The following is a 27431-nucleotide window of genomic DNA, read 5'->3' as shown; positions in this document are numbered from 1 at the left end:
TTCTTGCATAAATGAGTTTTAGTGTAGTATACACAAAGGGGCATTACTTGATTTCTGTGTACTGTACAATATCCACTGCATTTTCAGTTTATTCTTGGAAATTTACTTCACAATCACATCCTTAAGTCCTAATTTAAAGTTTGTTTTAAGTGCCTTGTAGTGTTTTTGTTCATTTTTTTAATTTTCTAATAAAAACTGGACAAATATGATGCTCTGGGTTTTTTATGGGTTTTTTTGGGTTTTTTTAAGTGGGTTTTATTGAAAAAACCCACCCGGGTTTTTTTGGGTCGGGTAAAATACCGACAACCCTGCTCCATTTGTTGTCATTTGCCTGATTTTGCTCAGTTACTGGAACTCACCACAAGTAGGTTGAGAACGTGAGTCCCACGTAGCAGTGTATCTTCTGTTACCCTTTGGTGGAAATTTTCAAAGCAAATTTTACTTTGGCGAAATAAAATTTCGCTTAAAAAGAAAAACGATTAAAAACGAAACCAAGACAAGGAAGTTTAGCGTCGAAACAAAATCTTGTTTTTCTCCGAATTTTTTTTCAGTCCTACAGTACATCTCCAACTGTTTAGCAAGTGTTGGGCTGAAACAATTGCTGCAAAGATTTGCATCATGCTTTTCAATTTTGTTTCAAACCACTTCCTGCTTGGGACGTTCAGGTTGATGACTTCACTGCCTTTATCACGACTTTTTATGTCACCGTTTTGCCGGTGATTAGCTGGTTGAAAATATTTTGAAATCTCTGTGTAAACAACGTAGATTCATCCTCAGTGCTTCAACACCTAACCTGTCAATCTCAACCGAATAAATTTATCTTTGATTTGACACCATCTTTGAAAGATCTCATCCCAGGTAGTTTTTTTTTAATACGTTTTTTCACATCAAATCTACGTTAACAGACGTTGGTCGTTGGATTAATGTAAAAAAAATAGTAATGTGCTAATGAGAATGTGACCACATGCAATTAATCGTTTCATTTTGTGGTGTTGCTGTATTGAAACATTTCAACTCATGGTTACCAGTAGTTTTTTGCTTTGAAACGCTCGGAATGGCCCGTTTCGGTGAGTCCGAGTCGGTGAGGCCGATCCCTTAATGGGGGATTTTTTTAATTTTTTTTTTAAATTATTGGGTACCGTAGCCTAATTATTATCATTGCCGTTTTAGGGTTAGGGGTTAGAGGTTAGGAACTCACCGAATCGGACTCACCGAATAGTAGCAGACCCAGTTTTTATGCAGTAGAAAAGTAACGTCGAATCAGCTTAAATTTCACGTTGATTGATTTTCAGGTGTCAATCCATGACAACGTGTTGTGATTTACTGATTTAGTAGGTACTTACAGTTGCAGTGTTCAAATCTACTAACGGCCCGCAACTTCAAATTTCACCAAGCCTCGTTGTAATGCATGGTAGACTTCTTAATAACATAATTCGCCATGTGTGCAGTGAGCTTTTTGGGCCAAGAGTCTATCTTTTTACCACGTTAAATGGTTTTGTTGCTACAAAAAAGTACTCAATGCCAAGCGTAATGCTGAGCCGAGCCAATTGAAGTCAATGAAATCTCTACTGTATCACCAAGATTAACCTTAACTGATTGTTGCAGGCTCGCGTTGAGCATATAAATGTGTTGGGTCGAAAACAGCAACAGCCAAAAGTTAAAGGTGTTCTGCATTTTTTGCGAAACGACGAGGTCGATGCCTTCAACTTCTAACAGACTTTTGAAATTTGACATCATCAAGAAAACGTCGACTTTTATCATGATTTGAACATCTGGCAACGTTTAAACGTCTTAAAAAGACGACCTTCGTTAACTGGAAACAATAAGCTGTTTCTGCAACCCAGATATGGTTTGCGTCACATTTTGTTTACTTAGCAACCTGTCTGCTATATCGCGCATGTCCGAAGCTAATTATCCAACTCGCTTGGGCCCAAGGGCATCACTATAAGCCGACGATAAGACACACAACTTGGGTTAAGATCATCTATCAAGAACAGCAAGCTGCAGCGTTGCTTTTAATTCAGTGTTGTGTATAGTAACTAATTGGATCGATAAAATAGTTCCTGTAGGCATTGAGCTGCTTAATTGCAAAGGTTTACACTGAATGTGGATGTTCAAAATTCATATACTGTGCTAAGATTTCAAAGATGCTGATTTTTGACAATTGCTCGTTTTCTTTATTCAATTTAGCCTTCGGTCAGCATACACACACAGTTAGTCATACACCTGTTAAAAGGAGTGCAATACTTACAGAATTGTCTCAGTGTTGAAATTTGTTGAAAGCTATAGATGTGAAGATGCTGAAGTCTTGTGCCTTGATGATTTATTGCCCGTGATGTGACAACTTTGCTGATAAAATCAGAAGTATTGAAATAGGAAGACAGCTAGACAAGTTGTAAGTTGTCAGAACAGCTGTCACTGGCGCATTTCAATCGATTTAAAAAGGATGCAGGCGATATTTGACAGTCCTGCTAAGTGTTGTTTAATTCATGACGTTTTACCTCAGTCTGAGTGATTAGCAGTAATTTGCTTTTTTAAACATTTAGTAAGTTGTTTATAATATCTATCGATAAAAATTAGATCAAAGGGCTTTGTTTCTGTGTGACTTTCTTTACCGTGTTATGAAAAAGGCAGGTTAATTTTCGTGAGTTAGGTACACTTAGCGCTGCAACACGTCAACTTACGTTGAAAATTGATGAGAAAACTATTTCAATAATTTTCTTTTCTTTTTCTAGGCAGTCGTGTCAAAAACAAAACCCACAGCAGACAGCGAAGATCTAACTCGATTGAATTCTTTAAATATTTACACAACTTTGGTAACACTTCGTTGGTTCTTATGCTCCCTTGCACTCTATTGAACCTTAAAAAAGTGTAAGACTGTGTTGTCTATAGGAATACATAAAGGATTACAGAGAAAAACGTCTTTCTTTAATAATACACTTTCAGTATTCAGACTAGAGAATAGATGAATGCCAACCTGTAATTTGTTGAGCAAGAGTTATAGCCTACTGAAGTTGTAGTCTACTAAGAGGGGCAAAAGAATAAAAATCTTACGAGTATCGGTTGGTTGCGTGTGATTTCTGTTTAAAATTTAAAAAAAATATTGCTTTGGGTTAAAAATAAAACTGCTGTTGGGTTTAGTTGTGGATTTTTGTTCTTGTTACAGAAATCAGTTGGCTCAGTACATTAATGTTTTTTAATGTGAAGTTTAAAAGTTTCATATGATGTTTGAATGAATCCTTTTACGTTGTTAATACTGCTTTCTAAAGACGTCTGCAGAATGCAGATATTAAATCAGTGTCAAAATAAGTGATTTCTCAGCTGAAAAATGTCCTCTTCAGCTACTTCCCTGTTGCTTAACAACATTAGACATATATATATACTTGTTTTGCATATTTTTGATATCTGTACAAGGGTATATCTATCCAATAAACATTTGCGAATATGCGACTCAACAAAAAGTAGTGCTACAATGTATGAAAAATTGCGATTTATTTTGGTTAGATTAATTTCGGTGGCTAAATAGTTTCTTATTACATTTTTCCACATCAAAATAACACCTATTCAACTGGAATGGCTTGTAGCCGTTGCCAGGCTTGGATGACCTTGATAATACTGTTTAATAAAATGTGGTAAATTTAAGTTTGTGTGGAAATAAGTAATTTCACGCGCTGTGAAAGTGTATTAACAAACAATCTATGACAACGGTTGTTTGCTGTGTCTGCTTGGGGAACTTTCCAGGCAATCATGATCAAACGCAATTGGTCACATTGCGCCAATTGGCCTATTATGAACAATTTCACGTACTTTGGTTTCACATGTACTTGCTACCTTACCTACCGGGACAACAAAATCATTGATTCAACAGTGAACATTTCAACATAAAATTTAACTATGAGCAACGTAAAATCAACAAAAAGTAACTTTCAACTTGGCGAATGTCATGTTGAAAACAACTCTTTTGTTTTTCCTTGATTGCTGCGTAGCAGTGCTGTAGAAAGTATGTGTGTAATGTGCAATTAATTAAAGTAATTATGGGCTAATGGAAGGTTTATGCGCTGCAGAAGTTATGCACCCACTTAATCACACACGTGGGTTTAGCTTTCCATGGCATGTAGACTGTTGTTTTTAATTCACTCGGTGGCTAAGCCATGAAATTGCTTTTACGCGTTTTTTTTAAACGTTTTACTACATCGAATCAGTGTAGATCGATACATCTGTTGTTGGAGATATGGTAGGAAAAAAGGCGAAGAATTTTGTTGGGAACATGTGTTGCAGTGTTGGCTGCTTTGGCTTAACTGACTTTCAAACTAATATTAACTGTACCTCACCACCGGTTGTGAAATCGCTTGTCCGCACTGTAAACTGCGAGCTATTGGTGTTGTACGTTTGTAAATGGTAAAGATTGTGTTGATAAAATCATTCGCGGAGAGGTTTACTTGAAGAGTTTAAACAGTTCCTTTGCGAACGCCAGTTCTTGAGCTAGGAAAAGTTAAAACATTGGAGGCGATGTGCTTGTAACGTTTAGAAATATTGCAGTCAAGAAATGTTTGAAAAGAGCAGAATAGCAGCCAGGAAATGATTTGGTGCACATATAAGTGTGCAGGTGTTGTACATGTGTTCCCTCGTAGAAAAAATATTTATATATATGTATGCAGTGAGCGACGAGTAGTAGCCAGAAGAATCAGTGTAATATCAAATGATGAATTGTAGTATTGTTTATTCAAAGTGTCTTTGTTCAAAGGTTGAACATCAGCTTAATTTAAAATTCCGGAAACTCACAGGTCATTCCTGTCCTTCATCATCTGCTTGAAAGATCGTTCAACTGTGATGTGCTGTTGTCACTCGTGCGTAGCTGGCGCGAGTGTAAATATGTGACGTGGCAACCATCTGACGTCAAACTACAACGTCAATGTAATCTATTATAACCATATCAGCAAAAGCGTTTATTAAGAAAATTGTTCAACAATTGCTCGTTTTGTGGATATTTGTTTGTTGTTAAAAGGCATCATGAAGACGTATGTAACGTTTAGGTTTTTTTTTAGTGGTTAAGTTAGATCTAACCACACTGTTGTGCTGTTTCCTGCAGAGGATCTTCTTTATAATAGGCGCCGGCCAATGAAGGCGTACAAACGGAAATGAGGTGATTTTTCAGAGAAGATATCCAGGCTTATTCATCATTCTGTATACGCTTCATCTTCTCAATGCTGCAAATCTATACTGATTAATCACGTAGCAGTGGATTATTATAGAAGCTCTGAGTGGAATACGCAGACTGTATTTCATTAGTTTTGATTTTGCTAAAACGAAGCCTGACAGTCTAACTGGCGGCGTTTCAATAAGACCTCAGTATTGATTTGTAGTTGTGACGTTTTGAAGTGAAGTCTATTAAGTCACTTTAAATCAGGACTGAGTAGCTCCAGTATGCCTTGGTTTGGCAAGAAAGACGCCGCTCACAAGTCACCAAAGTTGCCAAAGGATGATTACGGTACGTACATTGACGATATAAGTTGGCATCGTGTTGTTTGTCAAATAATGTGTTCTTGATTTAATCAACATAAATAGCGTTCTGACAGAAGATGTACTTGTTATGCCTGATCAAGGTTTTAGCGGTCATTCTAAACTGTTTTCTTTACATAGCTTTGTATTTTGGTATCTGCCTTTTCTGGACCTCAGAATGAAACAAATTTTCAGCCGGTAATTGACAGTTGTGACAATACAACAAATACTACTGCACCGATATTTGGTTTTTGATCTGCCAGGTAGTTGCATTTTATTGGAAATGATTGTTTTCTTAACTTTCTTGTGCATGCCTCCTGCTTTCTAAATTTACTTCATAGCTACCTATGATGTACAAATCTGCAAACTGTAGGTATTTTTCTTGCTTCAGCTATTATCAGAAATGTTTGAGCTTCACACTGACTTGGTATGTGGTCTCACTTTGCTGACGATGATGTTTCTTATCTTAATTTTTTTTATTAGGGTTGTTTATTGATAAGCTTGAAGCATAGGCCAAACTCAAGCATAAGTTGTAAGTAGAAATATTGAGATTGTTATAATCAAAGAGTATGGTGTATTGATGTAATAATGATTCCTAACTGGTGTGCCTCGACACTTTTGTGTGTCGTTTGATGACGTTCAAAGGCACCATGAGTTCACGAAGTGTTCTTTTAAGTGTTTTATTTTTACTAGTTTATTTCTCTATGTAGAATCTACATGATTCTATATTAATTTGGTCAATTTATCTTTGAAAAAGATATCGAAATTTTAACAATTTCATTCACTAGCAGGCTATGCACTATGCATTGACTCCAAGGTCGCGAAAGATATTATTGTCTCCAATGTATCGAACGACAGAATAAGGTAGACACTTTGAACAAGGATGTATTCGCACTGAAGTAGCCTTCTTTACCAAAACAGATGTTTGCTTGTTGATCATAATATGACGTAATCATAGAGGGTAGCAGATGGATTAAAAGTTGTCTTTAAATACCTCCTAATCGCTGACTCCATTCTGCACGTGTACCCCTGCATAATCCACTGAATAAAGTTTTCAATGACCTGGGATTAACGTCAATACGACAAAAAGCTTTACTTTCGGCATCAGCGTTCTGCTTCGGTATGACTTGGTTAGTTTATGTTTTCAAGTTTCAACCACTGTCCACAATTCAATAAATTTGTTATATAAGTGTTGATTCATAGTAAATACAACAGATTTTCAAAAGCAATCTGTCCACTAACGTGTCACTGTTAATTCATCGATTCATATGCCTATTGTTAATATCTTACTGGGATCAGCACACTTCGCCCAAAGGTAAAACAGGACTTTTTTGCATTCATTTTTTCAACGACGACGTTGAAAAATCATCAAAACTTGGTGTATTAGTAGCAGAGGAGCGTTAATTGTTGATATAATCTTGCAATGAAAAGCCGATTTGCGCGATAGAACTTTAGTTTTGTCTTTGGCAAATACAAGACCAATGTACTTTGTTGGTTTAGCAGTGGAGCTCGCATCACTTCTATTGTTCTTTGAACATGTTCAATTGATTTCTTTTCCCGGAGGTCCTAGTATCAGTTGGCTATCCAGAGGTGCGAGTAGCGATATCGGATTGATGTTTAGATATTTTTCTGATATTTACGAGGAACAACATGAGTAAAAAGTTACTGTCGAAAAAGCAATCTAAACAGGATTCCTGTGAGTAATTTTGTGAAAAGGTTTTTAACTAGCTGGTTCTTAATTTGTTTTTTAGCTTTCGCCTTTTTGGTAATAATAATAATGTAAGGGCTGTGAAAACTAAACGTTGAAGACGTTTTGTTGTGAATCACTGTACTCTAGTCTAGTGTACTGTAGTGTATATCATGTCTTAAGGGTAATGAAAAAAACTACATGCGAGCAAAAGTGGCTTTCTCATAGAAAGAGAACAGTTACTAAGACCTGTCATAATGAAATTGCATTGTTCCAGTTCAATGGAGATTTATGTATGTTGTCAATGTATTATACATTGTACATCCGTTTTTTATAAAAAAAGGTTTAGAACGAATCTAGCCAGTAACCCAATCCTTTATGCATTGATTTTCTTACTGGGAAAGTGCATTGATAGAACATCGTATTTCTTTTACTTATTGTCAGCAAACTTGGCTGTGTGATCTCTTCTGAATTGAAGTAAGTTGGTTTGTTGCTTTGAAAGAGTGTTGTAGTGAGCAACTATGTACGAAAAGTCAATGCAGACTTTGTGCATTGTATTTCTGTCAACACAGATTTGTTTGGTGCCGCTCTGCGTGTGGTAAAAAGTACAAAAATCGATTAGCCTTTCAAAAGGACTCAAAGTGTGCACGGAGTGGGTGAAACTGAAAACACATTTATTTGTAGTGTATACTTTTTTAAGCTGTCCAACAATAGCAAAAGTTTTACTAACTGCTTTTTATTTTCACATTCTTTTTAACATGGATATGTTGCCACTTGATACTGCACTGCGTCGTCTGCATGCTCGCCAGAATAAAGAATGTTTCTATGCCTGATGTCGCTGCTTCATAGAATTACGTATTTTTATAGCAAAGATTGGAAACTTGTGATCCGCCAGGTCATTTAATGTTGTCATATTAGAGTTTGGTACAGTACTACACAAATAACATGTATATATATACAACGATATATGTATTATGTGTATATATATAAATGTGTTGTATAACAAAACCTTGTGTACACAAAACCACCAAATGTTTTGGAAACTTTTTGATCACTCAGCTTCATTTTGTCAATAACTTTCTTAATTTCTTCCACAGCTTCAAAAATTGTGTAAAGGAGCAACGATGCATGTAGATGCAGTAAAACTCATTTGGCGTAGGATTGAAATACGTTTAGTTCTGTCGTAATTTAAAATATGCAAATTAAGTTTTGGAGAAAGCAAACGTTGATGATAATAATAGACAACAATGACAGGGTTGGCATAGCTGATTCGACTTTGACAGTATGCACTGTTGCGAGTGTTTTTTTTTCCCAAAAAATAATCTCATATACAGTTCAAACTAACTTTTAAGCTTGCTGACTCACTATATTTTGGACTTGTTTGAACAAAAAGGAAAATGTTTGGGCCTAATTTGAATAGGCTCTTTTTTATGATGTTCGCCGTACACAGACAACCAATATATTTACAGCCCGCCAGTGATGCTTCAAGGTCATAAGTTGCGTACTACAAGATATGAATTTGTGCCAGAAAGCTGTATTATGTGATGTCCATGAAAAAATGACACCTAGTCTAGTTCTAAATCGTTTTTATTATGAATCGGTTTCGACTGTTCTGTTAGGGCCGACCTCTTATTTTTTTAAAACCTTTTTTCTTCAGTATTCGGTAACGTGTCCTGCTGCTGCGTATTTGGAAAACTGATCATCTACAGTTCTACACTGTGGGTATGATGCTGTGAAGATGACTTAAAGTGATGAATGATGATCGAAAAATCTAATTTTAAGTCATAATATCTGTCACAATATCGAATTAGTAAAAGTTCAAGAGTTATTTTCTAAAATAGAAGTAGGAGACGGCACATGATGATGATGATAATGAGCTTTTTAGCATCACTCCCACTTGGTTCTGAACTTCAGAGAAGGGAGTGGGTGACACTGAACCGAATAAGAACGGGAGTTGGCCGCTTCAATGCTTGCTTGACACGCTGGGGCATAAGGGACTCTGCTGCGTGTCAGTGCAGTGCGACGGAGCAAACAGCCAACCACATCATCTTTGGGTGTCCCATCTATTCCCCTCCCAATGGAATAACAGGCCTCGCACTCTTGACGATCTGACGAAAAGTTGGCTTCAAGTCCTTCCATTCGGCTGACCACAAACTTTCTGCTTCATACGAACGACGAGCAGTGCTCAGATGAAATTAACACAATTTTTCAACGAGACCTTTTAGGTTGGGTTTCTCGGCATTCGAGTGTAGCAAGAGCTCAGCGATAGACACGTGTTTCGCCCATAAAGCTGGGCTCATCAGTACCACACCTCTAGGTGCCACATAGTTCTCAACCGCTGCTTTTGCCAGTCAATTGAATTCTTACTTTTGTGGAAGGAAAACAACGCCAGGAAGATCGCTCCTTCTCAAACTTTTAGGTTGTTGTTCACAGGTTTTGTTTTCAGTGCCTCCTTTGGAGCGTTAAAGATATATATACGAAAACAAAAATCACTAATACTGGCCCAACTTTTACAGTTTTTAAAAATCATTCATGGATTTTAGTACGTCGTTATCGTTTAACTAAACTGGTAGGCGAACAAAGGTAATTCTTGGCACCCACAACCCTGTTTTCATCCCTTTCTCCTATCCTCTCTTCTATTTGAGATAAATTAATTGGAAAAATGATGTCTGAAAAAAGAAACTTGTGAGTGAAGAAACCAAAAATACTTTCCCTCATCCTACGATGCTCGAGTGTTTTCTATTTATAGATTGGTTAATGATTGACGTACATTAAAATGTCGCGAATTTATAGAATGTCAGTGTGTTCTCGCCTTGTAATGTTTGCATCTACAACATCTGCATCTTTGACTATTGCAAACACAACCAAACGGTTAATGTGCAAAAAACCAAGTGCTATCATTAGAGTAATTGTCATTTGCCTGCTCTGCAAGAGAGTGACATGCTTCCAAATATGGTATGAGAGGGGTATTGGGCAACGCGTGGTTTTGAGTGAGAACTGATCGAAGTCTTCTGGCATTACAAAAATGACATTTTATTGAAGTCAAGACGTGTTGAAAGCATTCCTGCTTGAAAATCAGTCCTCTTTTACATTGATTTGTCACCAATTTTACACCAATCAAACGTCTGCAGACGTTGAATCAATGTAAAAAAAGTTCTGATTTGCTCTTTGAGTGACAGGCCTATCACTGTTAGTTTCCACGTATTAACTTATCAGGCAAGATAACAGCAGTCGTCGTCGTCGCAACAGTAATTACTCACAACTAAAATGCAGAGGTTCAAACTTTTGGCAAGAGTTTTTAGCAGAGGCTTAATCACCCATCTAGCCAAAGTTGCTTTTTTGCACTGTTTCAGCCTTGATTAATTGAAGAAGTTTGCACCAAGGCGACACACACAGCTAAAATGGAACTACATGAACCAATCTTGATACAAATGATTCATTTTGACGCACAAGGCAAGCTGAGGGAGTCATGGGTTTCCAGTTACTTTGTCGGGACATGGTCGGCCAGCATCCTTTCTGTTAGCAATCGATGTCTTTGGAGAAGCAAAATGTAGAGTTGTTTCATCAAAATCAACTTGCATTTTAAAAGTGCATTCAACCAGCAAGATCTTGCATATTATCTTTTATGCTTTACCTGCAGTTAATCACAGACAGTTACTCACCGGTTGATCTATCAAAGCATACTTTCGTGTTGTGCATTGATATTCCCAAACAACAACACACTACTCGCATGTTATATTTGAGAGAAGAAAAAATAAAGAATGTGTTTTAAAAAAGATGTCAACATAAAAAGCGATAATTTGCTTGTTCTTGTTTCGCTGCAGGGGGTTTTGATTTAGGAAGTTCTATAACTCAAAGTTTCTTCTAAACATATAGGCAGCAATGCGGCAAATCAGCATCGACAGTTAACGAATTAAATTATTATTCACTGGTGATACACGAATATGAAACATGTAATATGCGATTTTTTGTCTTTATGTGCCAAGGCTACAAAACAAATTGCAAGTAACAACTCAGTCAGCAAAAATGACCGATTTTACATGTTTCAAAAAAGGCAAATTTTGCTGTTTAAGAACATGCGATACACCAGCGCGCCAATGACCAAAGAAAGGTGTCAAAAAAGATTTGGAAACTTGTATGAAAGTACAGGTTATTGTTGACTATTTTCAGTATTGTCACAAAACTTTGGCGATTGAAAGAGGCGATTGACAATCTCCAGAGGTCAACCGGTGGAGTGCGATGTCTTTTGCTAATGACAACCTTTTTTGAATTCTTTATGAAGTTTTGTCCACATTCCATTTGCTTCAAAGGCCATTGGAACGTGATTCGTTGAATGTATAATCTAGTTTCTGGCAGTAATCAGAACTTCATCTCAGATTAAGCAATTGATCCGAAATTGATTTTAGACTCTGAAAAAGATTCTTTGTCTACTGTAACGTGAGTTGAAGAAAAAAAAATAACGGCTAGCTATAACAAATCCCAAATTCTTATGAATAATGCATGACTACACAAACTGCGCAGTTTCTTCACGATTTGTGCACCAGTGCATGTCGCAGAAAAGCGCCATTGTGACGCTCTCTTAGATTGCTTTCAGGCACTTGACAGGAAGCAGTACCAAGCAGCCGATTCTTTACAACAGTGTTGTTATTTTTCTGCATCATTGCATTACAGCAGCCACTGAGCCACTTCTATCTTTTGCGCAAGGGTCTAGTTTCATTCCATCTTTGCTTCTACCTTCCCATAGTCAGTGGCTAGTTATTTTCCAGGATGCATGGTTTGTATTCCCTGTTTGGAAAAGACAAAGACAGTCGCCATCATCATAAGCAGTCAGAAGAGTACCAGGCCAAGTATTTTGCCTCAGGTTGGTATAAAATATGGTTAAAATATTGTTTGCTACATACAACTTTAGATTTAAAAACTACTTTAACTTCACACTGTAAGGGTAACTCATGAAAGGTAGTTTCTGCAATACAGTTCGATGATAATATTACCTTGTGATTAATGTTGAGCTAATTTTTTCACATGGCAGTGCCACTTTTGACTTTGATATTGTTATTGTATTTTGTGAAGAAAGGAGCGTTCTTCCCGGCTATCAGCACAAGGTTGAGCACTCACTAGTACGGCTGCCGAGAAACGTTGTTGTATGTTACTTTGTTTTGAGTTTTAATAATTTTGGTTCACTCATGGTTATGGATGCAGTGACCAAAGACAACTTGCACACTAAATCTGCATAACTGCTTTTCATGCAAAATGCGACTGACATTGATGATGTCATCACTTTTCAATGGCCGGTTAATGCTTATGCCAGCGTTTGGTAACTTTGGTTGGTTGTTGCAAAATTTACCGTTTGTAGTCAGGAATGGTAAAAAATACGAAGAAAGTAAAAAGTAATGAAGAAAAATAAGTCTAGATACTCTCACAACACCCCAGCTGCAAAATTGGTCTTTTTTGCCTTGATTTAACTTCTGCAGACGTTGGGTCAATGTAATGAGAACAAATCTTCCTTAACTGAGGCATGATCGGATGCAATCGTTTGAGTTAAAGGCTGGCTTAAACTTGTGTGTTGACTCAAAGCTGCAGCTGGGACTGTGTGGAAAACAGGTAGCTCACGATTTCCGTTGTTCTTGCCGCGCTGTCAGAAAATACCGTTTCTATTTTGGTCGTGCAACTGCGTCACCTGCTTTGTAACTGTCCCAACTAACTAAATACATTTGCAAACGTTGAGCCGACATTAAAAAGACGAATTTTGCTAACTGTTGTTTCTATACTCAACAAATAACAAACCCATGCATCATGACGGTTATGCATATCGTTATCAAGACTTACATGCAGGATGAGGAAGATCTTTTGCTGCTGACAAGTTACACAGTTCAACGTTCAAAAGCATTAAAGTAATGTGCGAACTGCGAAGTAGAACAGCACTTCACATCTGAACATCTGAAACGACAGTGGACCATTTTTTCACCTCGCTTTTCTTGTTCCTATCTTATCGTTGCACTTTGACCGACATCTGTTGTTGCTTTTACTCGAATTTTCGATTAAATATGGCGGCATGTTTAGTATAAAAAGGTTTAAATGTTGGTGATGGTTTGCTGGATCCATTAACTCGCAACATCACTTGGTCGTTCTTTTGCACATAATGGGTTATATTTTTTGCCCACGTTTTCAAACTCGGTACTTTTTTACCTTTCACTGCCAAGAATTATTCTAGTCAAACGTAACATAATACACTATGGAGACAAACTTATTAGTTTCATAGAGAACAAGCTGACTTACCGGGATAGTGTAAAATGAAGAGTTGATTGGTGGTACAAAACTTGAAGTGCAAATATAATGTTGCTCATGGTGGCTCGAAGCTGCAGGTTTTCGTCTGACACTCTTCTGGAGCTATCGTCAGAATAAAATAAGCGTAAAAGTAATGAAGTATTTTAAATACTTCCTTGTACTTGCAATAGTGTAAAATGTAAAGTATTTGTATGAATTCAAAGAAAATGAAGGGGTGTACCAGCACACATCTATAGGATTGGCCCATGATACAAGAGAATTTGTATGAATGTTTGTGTTTTGTGGACTTATGATAACACTTGTAAAATGTCTAGTTTCCTTTCTTTGAAAGGACATACAAACATTAAAGGTGTTGCTTCCTCCGCTTCTTGCTTTGAATTGGCATAATTCAGACTGTTGTTCCTTCAGTAATTCTTGAGCAGTTTTTCCTTTGTTTTTTGAGATTTGATTCCTGTGTAAGAATACTCTTTGTTTTGCAGTCAAAGCGTTCTTGGCCGAAGCTAAAGAAGAATTTTTAAGAAAATGGGAATCTCCGACACAAGTGAGCTATGTACCTCATTCAATCTAGCTGCAAAAATTGCTATTTTTACATTGTTTCAACGTTTAGCAAGGTTGAAACGGTGCTAAAATGGCAGCTTTCTCTAGCTTGGGATGCTTTGCTAATAAAATCAATTAATTATTTTTGCTGGAGTCAGTTCAATCATGAGTTGGCTTTTGAATTTGGAGATCCATTTTAATTTAAATTGCTGTGTTGCCCAAGCATGCAACGTTGGATCAACGTTAACTTAACATATTCATCTCCCAGTTGTCCACACAACGTTGTGAGTACGTAACCTTGTGCTAACACCAGGTAGATCCCTTCTACACAATACACATAGAAACAACTATGCTACCTCAAGAAACATGTCATAAAAATACGAAAAAAAAATTGAAAAAATGTGTCACGAAAGCATTGCGTGACATCAAATTGAACATTGCCACTAAGTTTAGCCAACGAGTCGTTTTGTGTGGTTGGAGTAAGTGCAAGCCGATACATCTATTTGCTTTTCAGCCGAAATTTTTAACTGATCTATCTCGCGTGGAACTGAATTTTCAGTAAGCTTTGAATTTGTAAACTCAATGTTAGTTTTTCTCCTATCAACGTTAATTTTATGTCAAACTTGCTGAAGCAACCATCAGTTCTGTTCCTTTAACTAGTGCGACCTTTTGCAGAACAACGCCAAGTTGGACGACTTTGAAAGGCTGAAGACTCTTGGTACCGGTTCGTTTGGCAGAGTGATACTTGTAAAACGAAAAGAAAATGCCACTTTTTATGCAATGAAGATTTTAGACAAACAGAAGGTAGGCCTTTGTTGGTCGTGGGATTTTAGTCTTTGAACTTTCTTTTGAAAGTACAAACAAAACGGTCAAAAGCTTCTTTAATGGGTCTCATGATGCTTGAATTTCCTGATACAGTATTTTTTATGCTCCAGATAGGCACAATGATTTTCCTTTACTTTATACCTGCTGTTGCTCCTTCTATGTTGTTTATTCATTTGTTTATTTCTGAATAGTTGTGAAAATAAAGAGAAATGGAAGTCCTTTCACTGACCAATTTTACAGAAATAAAATTTTGTGTATGTAATTTTAATGCTGCAATGTATGTCAGCATTTTAGCGCATGATAATTGCACTTAATTTTACGATTCTCCACAATTAAGTCGTTCTGTTTCTGGTAACCTTTGTCTAATGATATTAGAACAACCAACAATGATACAAGTGCCTGCAGGCCGCATTGCTTTTCACTGATAATTTTTTTTTACTATCTCTGAAGCATAGCGATAAAAGGTATAGCCCTAGTTAATAACCAAATCACTTGATACTGGAAGAAATAATTGATTGTTAGTTTATCTGAATAGAAAACCGGCTATTTTTAGATTACCGGTACCGTAGGTTGATGTTTGGTATGAGGTGAACAACACAAGCTTTGTCTTATTGACTAATACTTTTTCACCGGCTCTGTTTGTATCGCATTGGCTTCCTGTATATTTCTTGTAGTCTATTTTTAGTAGTTCGGTTCTGTTGAAAGTAAATACGACGCGGCACAATTTGCAAACACTTCATAATCTTTACGTTGCAATCAAACGGTAACTGAACGCAGGTTTTGTTAAAATTAACTTTCAAATAGAGTTTCTGCCATCATTGTGCTAATAAAGGCCTCATTTCAGATTAAGGCTTTAGCACAAGCTGTAAACCCACAAATTTTTTCCTATAATTTCAACGTTGTTTTGCGTGAAGCAATGGTCACAAATCATTTGCTTTTAATCTTAAGCTGATTAAAGCATGAAATGCCCATCACTGGTTGCTCAGTTTGATCAAGTTGTTAGACCAGTTATCCTCATGTGCAGCACATTCAAGATTCGCAGCTCAATACGTCTATTAACCAGCTAGTCGGCTGCGTAGCCGAGTGGTGAGAGTGCTGAAACGGCAATCGAAAGGGCGCCGGTTCGACACCGCTCATGAGCATGCAGCTGTGTCTCTGGCTAGGACACTTAAAGGCATGCCTGAAGGTGGACACGAAGATTGGCTTCCTTGCCTTCCCGTCCACTTAATCTAAATCTTCAACCACCAGGGATCAGCCTGGATACGACAAACAACCAGCTATTATTCTATTGTAGAAAACGAACCTTAAAATTGTGTCTAATCCCGTCACATTTTCATGTTTTACCAAAAGAGCCTTTTTGCTGTACGGTACTTGAAAGCGGAAAGGCCGTTTCGATGAGTCCGATTCGGTGAGTCCGATCCCTTAACGGGGGATTTTTTCAATTTTTTTTTTTAAATTATGGGGTACCGTAGCCTAATTATCATTGCCGTTTTAGGGTTAGGGGTTAGAGGTTAGGAACTCACCGAATCGGACTCACCGAATAGTAGCAGACCCACTTGAAAGTCCCCTGCTCACGGTGTGGAAATTCAATTCATTTATCTTGCTCGTTGTTAGTTTTAGCGATACGAAATACATCAACTTTTTATGCCTTATATTTCAGGTGGTCAAGCTAAAACAGGTGGAACATACACTAAACGAGAAGAAAATTCTTCAAGCTATAAACTTTCCTTTTCTTGTTAAGATGGACTTTTCCTTCAAGGTAAAGAAGTGAATTGATTTAGTAGATTACATTTAAGTAAATTGAATCACTGTCATCAAAGTATGCTTTTCAGCCTGTTTCACCCTTTGCGGGGTGGTCAGAATGTGATATAGGTTTTTGTTTTATAAACTTTTCAAAAATGGCCATAACAATTGCTTTCCATGGTTGGGGAAAAGCTTGACGTTTCGAAACTTGTTTGCTCAACTGATGAAATCAGTTCATGTAGGAAACTGTTGCAACTATGTTGCTTGGAGAAGATAGGACAATTTTTGGCCTGCTTTTTTTTCAGATTTTTTTTGATTTGGACAGATTTTTTTGGGTGGGTACAAATACATAAATAAATTTTGCCATGAATCCAATGACTTACTGGCTTTTATTTTCATATCTGTTAGTATACGAAGAATCTGGGTATAAATCCATAAATAAATCTTGTTATGAATTCAGTGGCTTGGTACGTTCACGCTTGGTGGCTTCTATTTTCATCTCACCGTCTAACGTTATTTTCTGCTGCTAGCACAGTGAGGCGTAAACTGCGTGCACGCTTACAACATTTTCGTGTGTCTGCTTGATCTATATTGGTTCAATTGTCAGTCGCATATCGTACCTAGTAGATGCTGCTTTCATTTAGAAAGCCGTTTGCTTCTTTGTTTAAATGCCAGTTTTCTATCGCCATCTAATTTAAGACGATTGGAACATGTCTTGGTAAATCGTTAACCAGCTAGTTGGCCCTCTGACCGTAAATGTTAGCTAGTCACCATAGTAAACCACAAAACCTCACTGTGTCAAAGGCGAACCACTTACAGTCAAAATTTTCAATGATTTGGCGTTCTGTTTGAGGATTAAAAACTTTTTTAAAAGAAAACTGTACGTAAGTATTCATCAGTGCAGTCGTGATCCAATGAGTTCATTGTAACACGTACAAGGTTTGACTTATTGTATTGCCATATGGCATGTTAAATTTCGAGCTCTTGGCATTGTGTGGACTGTGGACCTTGCAGTGACTGTGAATTCGTAACATAATTGACATTTGCCATCATAACTGAAGTGGTTAGAGCGCCCTATGCGTGACTCATGAGTTCGAATCTCGCAGAGAGGTGTTTTGTTTGTGACCAACTATTGTTTTTGCATGTCTAATTCGGCCACCGAGATGGAAAATAGTCTTTGCTTTATGACGACATTTTTTAGCCAGTAGGCCTAGCCGGAATATCCTTTTGTCTAACTGCATTTGACATGGTTATATTGTAGTCTACGCACACCATGAAAGTTTGTTTTGTTTCTGCTAAAAATTCATTAAGTTTAATGGCTTCGTTTTCTCTCCCTTTTTAAAGATGGACCGGTAGGAATGTCTTTGACGCCAAAGAGTTCTGAGAAAATTTTTTGTGTCGGTTATGCTTCATTGGCTTGGAAAGATATCTGATACGCAAACAGCTAAATATAACCATGGGGCCATATCCCATTCAAGTGATCCCAGCCAGAAAATCAATCTTTTTTAGATTGATGCAACGCCACGAGACGTTGAAACTATGTAAAAAGGGACGGATTGGCTGGATAAGTGCCTATTTTGACAATTTTTTTCATTTGAATTACCGTTTTTGAACTGTTTGTATTCTCCTGTGCTGTGAATGTGATGCAGTTCTTGATAAGTTATGAATGCAGCGACTTGCAAAAGAAACTGATCATTTTGCATGCAAGGACGGCATCTTGTTATCGCGGCAATGCCGCAATAGTACACGGGCGACTTATCCTTAGAACCGATTCTCCACTTAGAATTTAATCAGTGCAGCAGTAATTGTATTCCTTGTGGCAAATCCGTCTTTTTTAAAATTGATTCAACGACTACAAACGTAGAAACAGCTTATTTCGTTTACTGTCGTTTTTTTTTCCTGTTTGCTTTAACTTATTATTGAAATGGCACTCTCGCCGGATGCGAAATTATCACTTTAGTCACGACAACGTTATAAAACGTCCTATCCACATGGAAAAGACATCTCATTCTCCTGTGGCTGATTCTAACGCCCATGCATAATTCATGATCGCAGTTCTTTCAATTAAAGTGTTTACCTTATCTCTGAACACCTTTCATCCAGCCAGCAAAGCAGTCTTTTTTACATTGATTCAATGTCTGTAGACGTAAAAAAGACTGATTTGCTGGATAATATTCGTAGTGCGATATTGTGTGATGTCTATTTGCCACGGAATGATCACAATCTTTTTGATCATTAGTTCCATGTCGTTCTTGAGGGGTTTGCGAAAAAAATAAGAAGTTTTTTCTTCGTGCAAGGTCTTGTAGTTTTGTTCGTTTCATTCAAAGTCTATTTGTTTGCTCCGCAATGCAAAGATAATTCTGGAGTGGCGGTATTTTAAACCACTATGTACCACGAATGGCATGAGAGGAATTTCCCTGAAAAACATCTTCCCACTCCGCGAAAGTGCCCGAGACAGCAAAAACCATCACTTTTGCATTGATTAAACTTCTGCAGACGTTGAACCAATGCAAAAGTGACAGATTTTGCTGTCTGGGTATGATTAAAAGCACAGGTCAATCTCCGGCTAATCCAAGGCCCTGAAGAAGGCCGTAACTATTACTTCCTATTGTATCAGTCACGTTATGCGCAAAAAGTGATTGAAACAAGAGCATAAGGATAGCTTTTTCACGACTTAATAATACACCGAAGTCCGAAGGCCATTAAATGCCTTGAAAACCATTAAAGAACTGCAACGGTTACAATTTTCGGTACGGGGAATGTAGATGTGTAGAAGAAACTGCCGGAAAAACAATAAGTATAGAACACAATGAAATGATTTGATACAATGGTTGTTATTGGTAAAACTCAATTTTGTGATAATGATGGTCTGTTGAAGCAGTTGCAGAAAGATATTGGCTCATGCGAACGTCTTTCTCCACAAGACTGCGTGAACCTTTCAGCTCTTTGATTCAAGTCTGTTTTTTTTGCACACGGATATCATCACCCCAGTGCAGCTCACCACCGAGAGATGGATACAACCTTGTGACATAAACCTTGTAACCAGCCCCTTCACTCCCAAACACGCGAAGCCAGCAAATGTGCCAGTGCTAGGTTTCCTAGCAAGGCGGGAACTGATTTTTTTCTCACTCAAAGATCAGCATGTTCTCTGTATAATATTATTAATATGTGTAGTTTATTTTTTTGTTTCCATCTCCGGCAATTTTTGACAAAAATCCTGTTTGTTTTTATTCACATAGATAGCCTACAATTGCCTGCTGGGTCCTTGATTTCCTTGGTAAATTTTTGTGCGTGTTATTCATTTAAACTGCGTCTGTATTTCACGAGCTTCGTACTTGTATTGATGCATGTGAATTTGTGATGTTAACTTTAAGATAGTAGACCTTGCGGCGCGTTTTTTTGCGTGAAAATTTAAGGAAAGCGTAGCTGACATATTTGTTGTAAGTTTTCTACAGCCACATTTATCTCACTTTACAGCCTTAGTTGCAGCCTTAGTTACATAAGTTGACCAAATTCTTAAAACGGGCACTTTCAATTTGTTTTGTCTTAAGTGATTTAAAGTTATTGTCAAAAGGATAATGCATAGACCGGATGTCTTACTCTGAAACTGACCAAAAATTTTGTAAAAACAGTTGAAGCTTTCCAACATACAAATATATTTACTTTCAGGACAACAGTAATTTATATATGGTGTTGGAATACGTCATCGGTGGTGAAATGTTTTCTCATTTAAGAAGAATTGGAAGATTTAGGTAAGAATTTCAATACTACGTTTTAAAAATGTCATTTTTGCACTCTAACAAACTTTTGGTCGCTTTGGTACTAAGATAGCACCTCTTTTTTTTCCTTTTTATTCTGCCCTGTGCCCAATGCTTAACTGCAGTGTATTCTTGTGAGATGTGACACCAACACAAAACACAGTAGTAGCTTATTAAACGTTGCAATTAACATTTTCACATTGTTGGGACCAAGAAGGAATATCTTTGGACAGGCGTCGACGTCGATTACACAACAATGCTTGGTACATACGACCCAGCTATCTGTCTTGCATGATAAAATAATAATATTTTGTTGAGCCAGCTTGATCAACCTTAAAATACAGTATACATCCTGTTTGGTTGAAACAACTCACCGACAAAGTGTCAATGTCCATCCTGGCTCGGAAAACTGCCTGTTTTCCGTCGTTTCAACGTCAAACAATATAAAAATGGCAACTTTTGCAAGCTGAGTTGGAACGTGTAAGGAGTTTGATGCACTGATGCATGTAACGACTAAAATATTTTCAACAAGGAAAAGTAAACACTAAACAAAGTATTAGTCACTTTATAATCAACTGAGTAATGAAGACGCATGGATCGAAATGAGCAAAGAATATATTTGCAGCGAGCCACATTCCCGATTCTATGCCGCCCAGATTGTGCTTGGGTTCGAATACCTTCATTACTTGGACATCATTTATAGAGATTTGAAACCAGAGAACCTTCTGATTGACCAGCAAGGCTATATTCAGGTGGATTATCGTTAAATAATGACATTTTACATCGTTTTACTGTATGTTTTTGACTGTTTTTTTACAAGCTAGACTTCAAAATGCAATCGTTTTTCGTCATGAATCGCACCCTTGTGCATGTATACTCACAAACAAGCCATTCAGCACCCAGACAGCAAATCAGTCGCTTTTTACATTTTAATATTAAAGCGACTGATTTGATGTCTTGGCAAGTCCTTTTCTACATTGATTCATCGTCTGAAGGCGTTGAATTAATGTGACAAGGGCTGATTTTTCTCGTCTGGAAGTGAACGATCATTATCAAGCAAATTGCGACTGATGGTTTTTTAGCTAACGGTTTGTCGCTTAGTGCTTCAGCAAAGCTTCTACTTTACATTGATTTCAACGTCTTTAGAGGTTGCACCAATGTCTTTAGAGGTTGAATTAGTGCAAAAATGAATGATTTGCTGTCTAGGTGAGCGCTCAAAGCAGCTGACATGCATTTCGTCGTTCCACCTTTGCGTGGGACTGTGTCTCACTTCTCCCACAGACTCTTCTTATCGCCAGCCATCCGGCAGTAAAATATATTCTGAAACATCTCAGACAGCAAAATCCATCATTTTAACATTGTTGAATGTAAAAATGACGGATTTTGCTGTTTGGGATATCACAGCACAACGCTTTGACGGAAGCTGGACTATGTAGGCTGAAAACCCGAGGTTGCGTAGTTGTTGCATGCCTTTTCCAGCCAATAAATCGCTCTTTTTTTACATTGATTTGGTGTCTGCAGACGTTGAACCAGTGTAAAAAAAATGAGCGGGCTTGGTTTGAATTAAAGATATTTTAATGTTGAGTCAATGCAATTGTAAAAACTTTCAAATTCATTAAAATACTCATAAATGTCAGAAGTTTGAAAAATCTTTACGTTTTCACTTCCAGTTTCATAATTTGTTTGATCAGATGCATGTGTGCTAAACGAAGACTGGCAGTGATATTTTCAACTAAACTCCATGTCAAAAAAATGCAATCTTTTGAAAAACTGCTTGAAAATTTTATGTTATTACCAGTAGTATTTGTTGAACTTTATTCACCTTCTATAAGCTAACTAAACCTAAAAAGTGAATAGGTTGCGTAAAGGGTTAAGACACACCTGAGGAGAGCAAGCGAAATGCCATTTACAGAGTCTAGTTACCAATCGTTTGTCTGTTACGTGACCAAGTCTAACCTTTGTGGAAAAAAAATCTTAAGTATAGGAAAACAGTGTATATGCGGCTTTATGTTTTTTCGGCAGCCGACTGTAGCAAGAATTGACAGCGATAGACAACGTGTTTCGCCCATGAGGTTATCATATCTCGCTACAATCGGCTGCCTACAAACATATACAGTAGTTGGTCTAAATGGCTAGCGTGGAGGCTACACCATTATGGTTAGCGAATCGCAATTGCTCGCTGTTTCAGTGAGTGTTCTGCCTTGCACTGATAGCCTGGAAGAACGCCACCTTCTACCTACACACTATATGCGACTTGTTTATGTGTAGCCTATAACGTTTTTGGATTAACACTTAACGCTATAAAGTTGGGTGGTTCCACTGACAATTATTTTTTTAGGTGACTGACTTCGGGTTTGCGAAGCGAGTAAAGGGGAGAACCTGGACACTGTGTGGCACTCCAGAGTACTTAGCACCAGAAATCATCCTTAGCAAGGTACATTGCATTTTTTTCAAAGGAAAATTGCTCATTTGTAGGCTGTACGGTTTCATTTTGATTAAATTTTAAATAGATCATGAATAATTTTAAGTGTTTACGACATAATGCAAATAGAATACGTTTTTTTATGTGAAGTGCCAATTTATATTATTTACTTCTTCAGGGGTATAACAAAGCTGTTGATTGGTGGGCACTTGGGGTACTAATTTACGAAATGGCTGCCGGTTACCCTCCTTTCTTTGCCGACCAACCTATCCAAATTTATGAAAAAATTGTCTCGGGAAAGGTAAGCATTGATCGGAAAAGCTCGACCGATATCACTTTTTCATTCCGATACTGATATTTATGAAATTTTTAGGCCGATGCCGATATATGTCAACTACGAAAAATTTGTTACCAACAAAGTTATCAAGCAACATACCAGTCCAAGAAAGTTTATGCGTTGGTTGCTGTAATGGAAAAATCCTTCTTAACACTATTCACAAAAAACACTAAACAAAAAGAAACAACCAAACGCAACACTGTTTTGTGTTCAATTCAATAATCAAAGTTCAACAGTTTCAAATTGTAGTTAAAAAAACGTAGTTTCTCAGCATCCATGCCAGGAAGAGAACATCTTTTGTCATCGTAAATCAGTCCAACACGACACGAGTTTTTGCTAGGATTCGCACGAAAACCGGTGTTACCACCGCCACTAGCCTGATAAACAGAAGCACAACCAGGCAACACCAATTAAATAGGTAGCTAGAAGAGCGCCCTTCCACGTGAACAAAATAAGACATTCGAAAACATAACCATGTGCTGCGTGCAAAAATGGATTGTGTGCAGCCGCGTGCACACAATCCATTTTTGTTTGCTTGTGTGCAGCACAACCTGGAGTGAAATCTTAACCGATTAGCAGCACGGCTTGCAATTTTTTTTTTCACTGTAGTAGATGCAGATAAATCTCAACTTAATTTCACCACAAGAAAGTGGAATTCCACGCGTGCCTTCCAAATCGGCTACTACGACAAATACTTACTCAAATAGAAATATGATTATTTAGTTGTCTAGTCACCTAACCAAGTCCTTTTTGCAAACGTTAAATCATACAAATCTTACGTAAAATGTAAAAACGGACCGACTTGCTGGCTAGGTTGATGCATAATGTCATTCACTGATGATGCTGACTGTAAAACCTATGACTTACCAAACATAATCGCTCACCAACTCCGACCTGACCGATGTGAAACTAACAGGTTCGGTTTCCTTCACACTTCACTTCGGAACTCAAGGACTTGCTGAGGAACCTTTTACAGGTGGACCTGACCAAACGTTTCGGAAACTTAAAGAACGGGGTGGCAGACATTAAAAACCACCGCTGGTTCCAACCAATAGACTGGATCAACGTCTATCAGAGAAAGGTCTATCATAATTCTTGTAAAAAAAATCGTTTCTGTACATTGTTTTTATTTTGTGGTTCGTCGTTTTAGTTTGTTAAGTATAGTTTCTACTGCAGAAAATCGTCTTTTTTATGACTAAACCTAATGTGAACTTCTCCTCTCCAGCTGGAAGCTCCCTTTATTCCAAAGTTCAAGCATCCCGGTTCCACCGAAAACTTTGATGAATACGAAGAGGAGCAGCTGCGTATCCACTCGACGGAAAAATGCGCCAAAGAGTTTGCGGATTTTTAAATTCTGACGTCATTTCAGCGTGCGCTACTTGGTGTGTGCGCTTTTTGTTCCTCGTTACTGGTTCCGCTTTCAAAGCTTGTCATTTCCCGCGCTCATTTCGATCCGCAACTCCAGGTTGAGCTTCCGCGCTGACAACATATCCAGCCTTAGTGAACCTAAGTCTAGCTCACAAAATCTCCTTTTTTACGTTGAGTTTATGTAGTTGGAAGTCTAATCGATGTTAAAAAAACACGTCAATGTTTTCCAGCTTTTGTGTAACTACAGCTCACCATCGAGCGCTCAAACGAGTCTTTGCAGGCGTTGAATCAATGTAAAAAAGCGATTGATTTACAAGCTGGTTGTAACAATTAGTTGGCCAGCAGACAAACACATTGTGTCAAGTAGATTCATGGTATAGCGACGTTTTCAAGTTTAATTTCTGTTTTGCAACGACCCGAAGGTGATTTGGAGTGACGCTTCCTTTGCTGGAACGAAGAACAACACCCCAGAGAGCAAAATCCATCATTTTTACATTGATTTAACGTCTGCAGACGTTAAATCAATGTAAAAACGATGGATTTGCTGGATGGGACTATAATGTTTCAATCTCCGATCAAAGCTCAGCTTTGCAAAACTAGTCCATTTTGCATTGATTGAACGTCTTCAGACGCTGAATCTCATGAAAAAGGACTATTTTGCTGGCTGAGATTTCATCATACGTATGTGTGCTGCTGGTTGAGATTTGGTTTGACATTTTCGTTTTTCAACGTTTATGCGACGTTTTTTCAACCATAGAACGATGCAATATTTTGGCGCTCGCCAGTTTTCAACAGGATTTAAACTTTTGCTTGGTTCAATTTCTGCTAAGAAATTTTGCCATGTGTTTTCACGTTTGATCATTGTTTCACACAAAAGAAGTTGTTTCTTGCAGCCCATCAGGCAAAATTCGCCTTTTTTAGATTGATTTAGCGTCTACAAACGTTGGATTAATGTGAAAAGGACAGATTTGGCTTGCTAGAAATACGGTTCCAAATCATTAAGCAAAAGTTTATCCCTATTACCAAAGCTACCTCCGTCATCACCGCTCAAACTTAAAAAAGAGCCAATGGTTTCATGACGGATTTCATGGAGGAGACACGCCCTGGAAACAGGATATCTTAGATTGGAAGGTGGAATTACTTGTTTCTGTATTTGAAGACATTGATTTAATGTAGAAACATTGTATTTTGTGCGTATATCATAGTTTTGTGTACACGTCGCAATAATTCTGCACAAGAATTTTGAGTTTTTTCTTTTTATATTTTGTTCAATTTGAGCGTCCAGCTTTGCGCAAGTGAAAGTAAAATTTTATATTGTTTTTGCCTTCATTGAACGTAACGTTACATCAACATTAATCTAACGAAGAGAAAGAGTGAAGCTTCAACGATCCTAGCTAGTAAAATTCGTTTCTAGACGTTGGATCGATGTTAAAATTTTCGCTAGCTGGGTTGCGTTTTTCAATGCATAACTTGCACCGGTTGTTAGTCAACATTTGAATAACGTGACTTAGCGCACTTCTAACTCGTTTCCCAGACAGCAAATCAGCCATCTTTTACGTTGATTTAACGTCTGCAGACGTTAAATCAACGCGGAAAATGACTGATTTGCTTTCTGGTTATCTCTGGCAGTGACTGATGTCAAGAAATGTGGAATACTTTTACAAAAAAAACAGTGCAATTTTCACCCACAACGTTTTCGACAACGATTTTTGCAAGAAAGACGAAACTAATCTCTTGCAGCTTGAATCGATAAAAAAATCTTCATTATGCGAAGAAAGTGGGAGCGTGACGACGTTTCTCCCCACGTTGTTGTTCTTTGCCAAAAATACGTTTTTTTTTGCTTTCTTTCAACATAGATTTGTGTTAATACAACCTAAAAGATTACGCTTCTTTTACACACCAGTTTCTATTTTTTTTACAACTTTAAGGGATTGTAGTAAAAAATCAAACAAATGTTGAAAAATAGCAAAACAAATGTAATTTTTGACAAAGGTGTTTAGAGTTCGGTGTTTGTTTCTTTTTTGTTGTTATCTTCTATTAGTGGCAAATAAAAAATGTCCCTGTCAGATGCTTGGTTTCTATGCACTATTGAAAAAAACGAAATCTTAGCCTGTCCTTGGTCTTAGCAATTACAGTAGAAATTGTTGCCTCACAAAGATATATGGATTGGAGCATTGTCACTATTTGAAATTCCTGAGAAGAGAATTGCCTCAGAACTTCTTTAGTTTCAAGTGTTTAGAGTCTTTCTTGGTTGTGGCATTGACTTACAACACAAAAACTCCTTTTGTGATTCTTCGAAAATAGTTTTGAAAGGTTTTCATCTCTATTTGGAAAGTAGGTTATTTTATGACTTACTTTCAAGGGATTTAGTTTAGATGAGTTTTTGCTTGCTGGTCTTCTTAAAGTTACTATCTGCAAGTGCAACATCCACCTAAGCTTACTGTATTTCCTTGTTTGACAGAGGTATATGGTAATATTGTAATGATGTTTGGATATTTTTCTCAAAGATCATGGTGTTGCGACCGTGCCAAAATTCCTTTTTCCGTACCCTTGCTAGGCCTATGTTATGGCAAGTAGGCTAATATTTTTTCGCTTTGATGGTCTACTCTGTAATAATAGCCTACATGAAATTAAAAACTCGCTGAAGCAGTCCAAAAGGTTGACAACAAAATGCCAATTAGTGGCAAAGGTCTGAATGCGAAGGCATCGCGTTGAATAGGCAAATGCAATGAGTGGGATCATCGGCCATGCCTGAATATGGCGTCGGCTACCATGAGTCTCCACAACGATCGATTGTCCATAGTTCTAATTAGGTTTTCAAAATTTTGGTTTGTCCATGTAAGATTTTTGAAGATTTCCAATCGTGGACGCCCTCGGTGCCTCTGACCAGGAAGTCGTCCCATCATTGCCGAGTGTTCAATTCCACGTTTGCGGTAGACATGCCCGATAAATGTCATTTGTCTTTTTTTT

The 27431-nt window shown here is 37.5% G+C and overlaps 1 protein-coding gene across 3 annotated transcripts in view; it reads left to right on the top strand.

Moving 5' to 3' along the window:
* LOC145770538 (cAMP-dependent protein kinase catalytic subunit alpha) overlaps window positions 1–26527 on the top strand; it is a 36303-nt gene extending 9776 nt beyond the window's left edge. Inside the window, exons 1-10 of one of the 3 annotated variants that reach the window (XM_082582215.1) lie at window positions 5080–5488; window positions 13951–14012; window positions 14684–14812; window positions 16494–16592; window positions 20246–20328; window positions 20960–21086; window positions 22673–22768; window positions 22935–23057; window positions 24010–24174; window positions 24319–26527. In XM_082582215.1, coding sequence (XP_082438341.1) covers window positions 5425–5488; window positions 13951–14012; window positions 14684–14812; window positions 16494–16592; window positions 20246–20328; window positions 20960–21086; window positions 22673–22768; window positions 22935–23057; window positions 24010–24174; window positions 24319–24444 — 1074 coding nt within the window. In that variant the 5' untranslated portion in view covers window positions 5080–5424 and the 3' untranslated portion in view covers window positions 24445–26527. Of the gene's footprint in view, window positions 1–5079; window positions 5489–11893; window positions 12048–13950; window positions 14013–14683; window positions 14813–16493; window positions 16593–20245; window positions 20329–20959; window positions 21087–22672; window positions 22769–22934; window positions 23058–24009; window positions 24175–24318 lie in introns of those variants that run through there. The other 2 variants (XM_082582214.1, XM_082582216.1) reach the window with 2 other exon arrangements.
* Window positions 26528–27431: the final 904 nt, after the last annotated feature.

The sequence above is a fragment of the Aplidium turbinatum genome, chromosome 5 (assembly GCF_918807975.1).
Source record: "Aplidium turbinatum chromosome 5, kaAplTurb1.1, whole genome shotgun sequence".
Lineage (NCBI taxonomy): Eukaryota > Metazoa > Chordata > Ascidiacea > Aplousobranchia > Polyclinidae > Aplidium > Aplidium turbinatum.
This window is presented reverse-complemented; position numbering and strand designations above follow the sequence as displayed.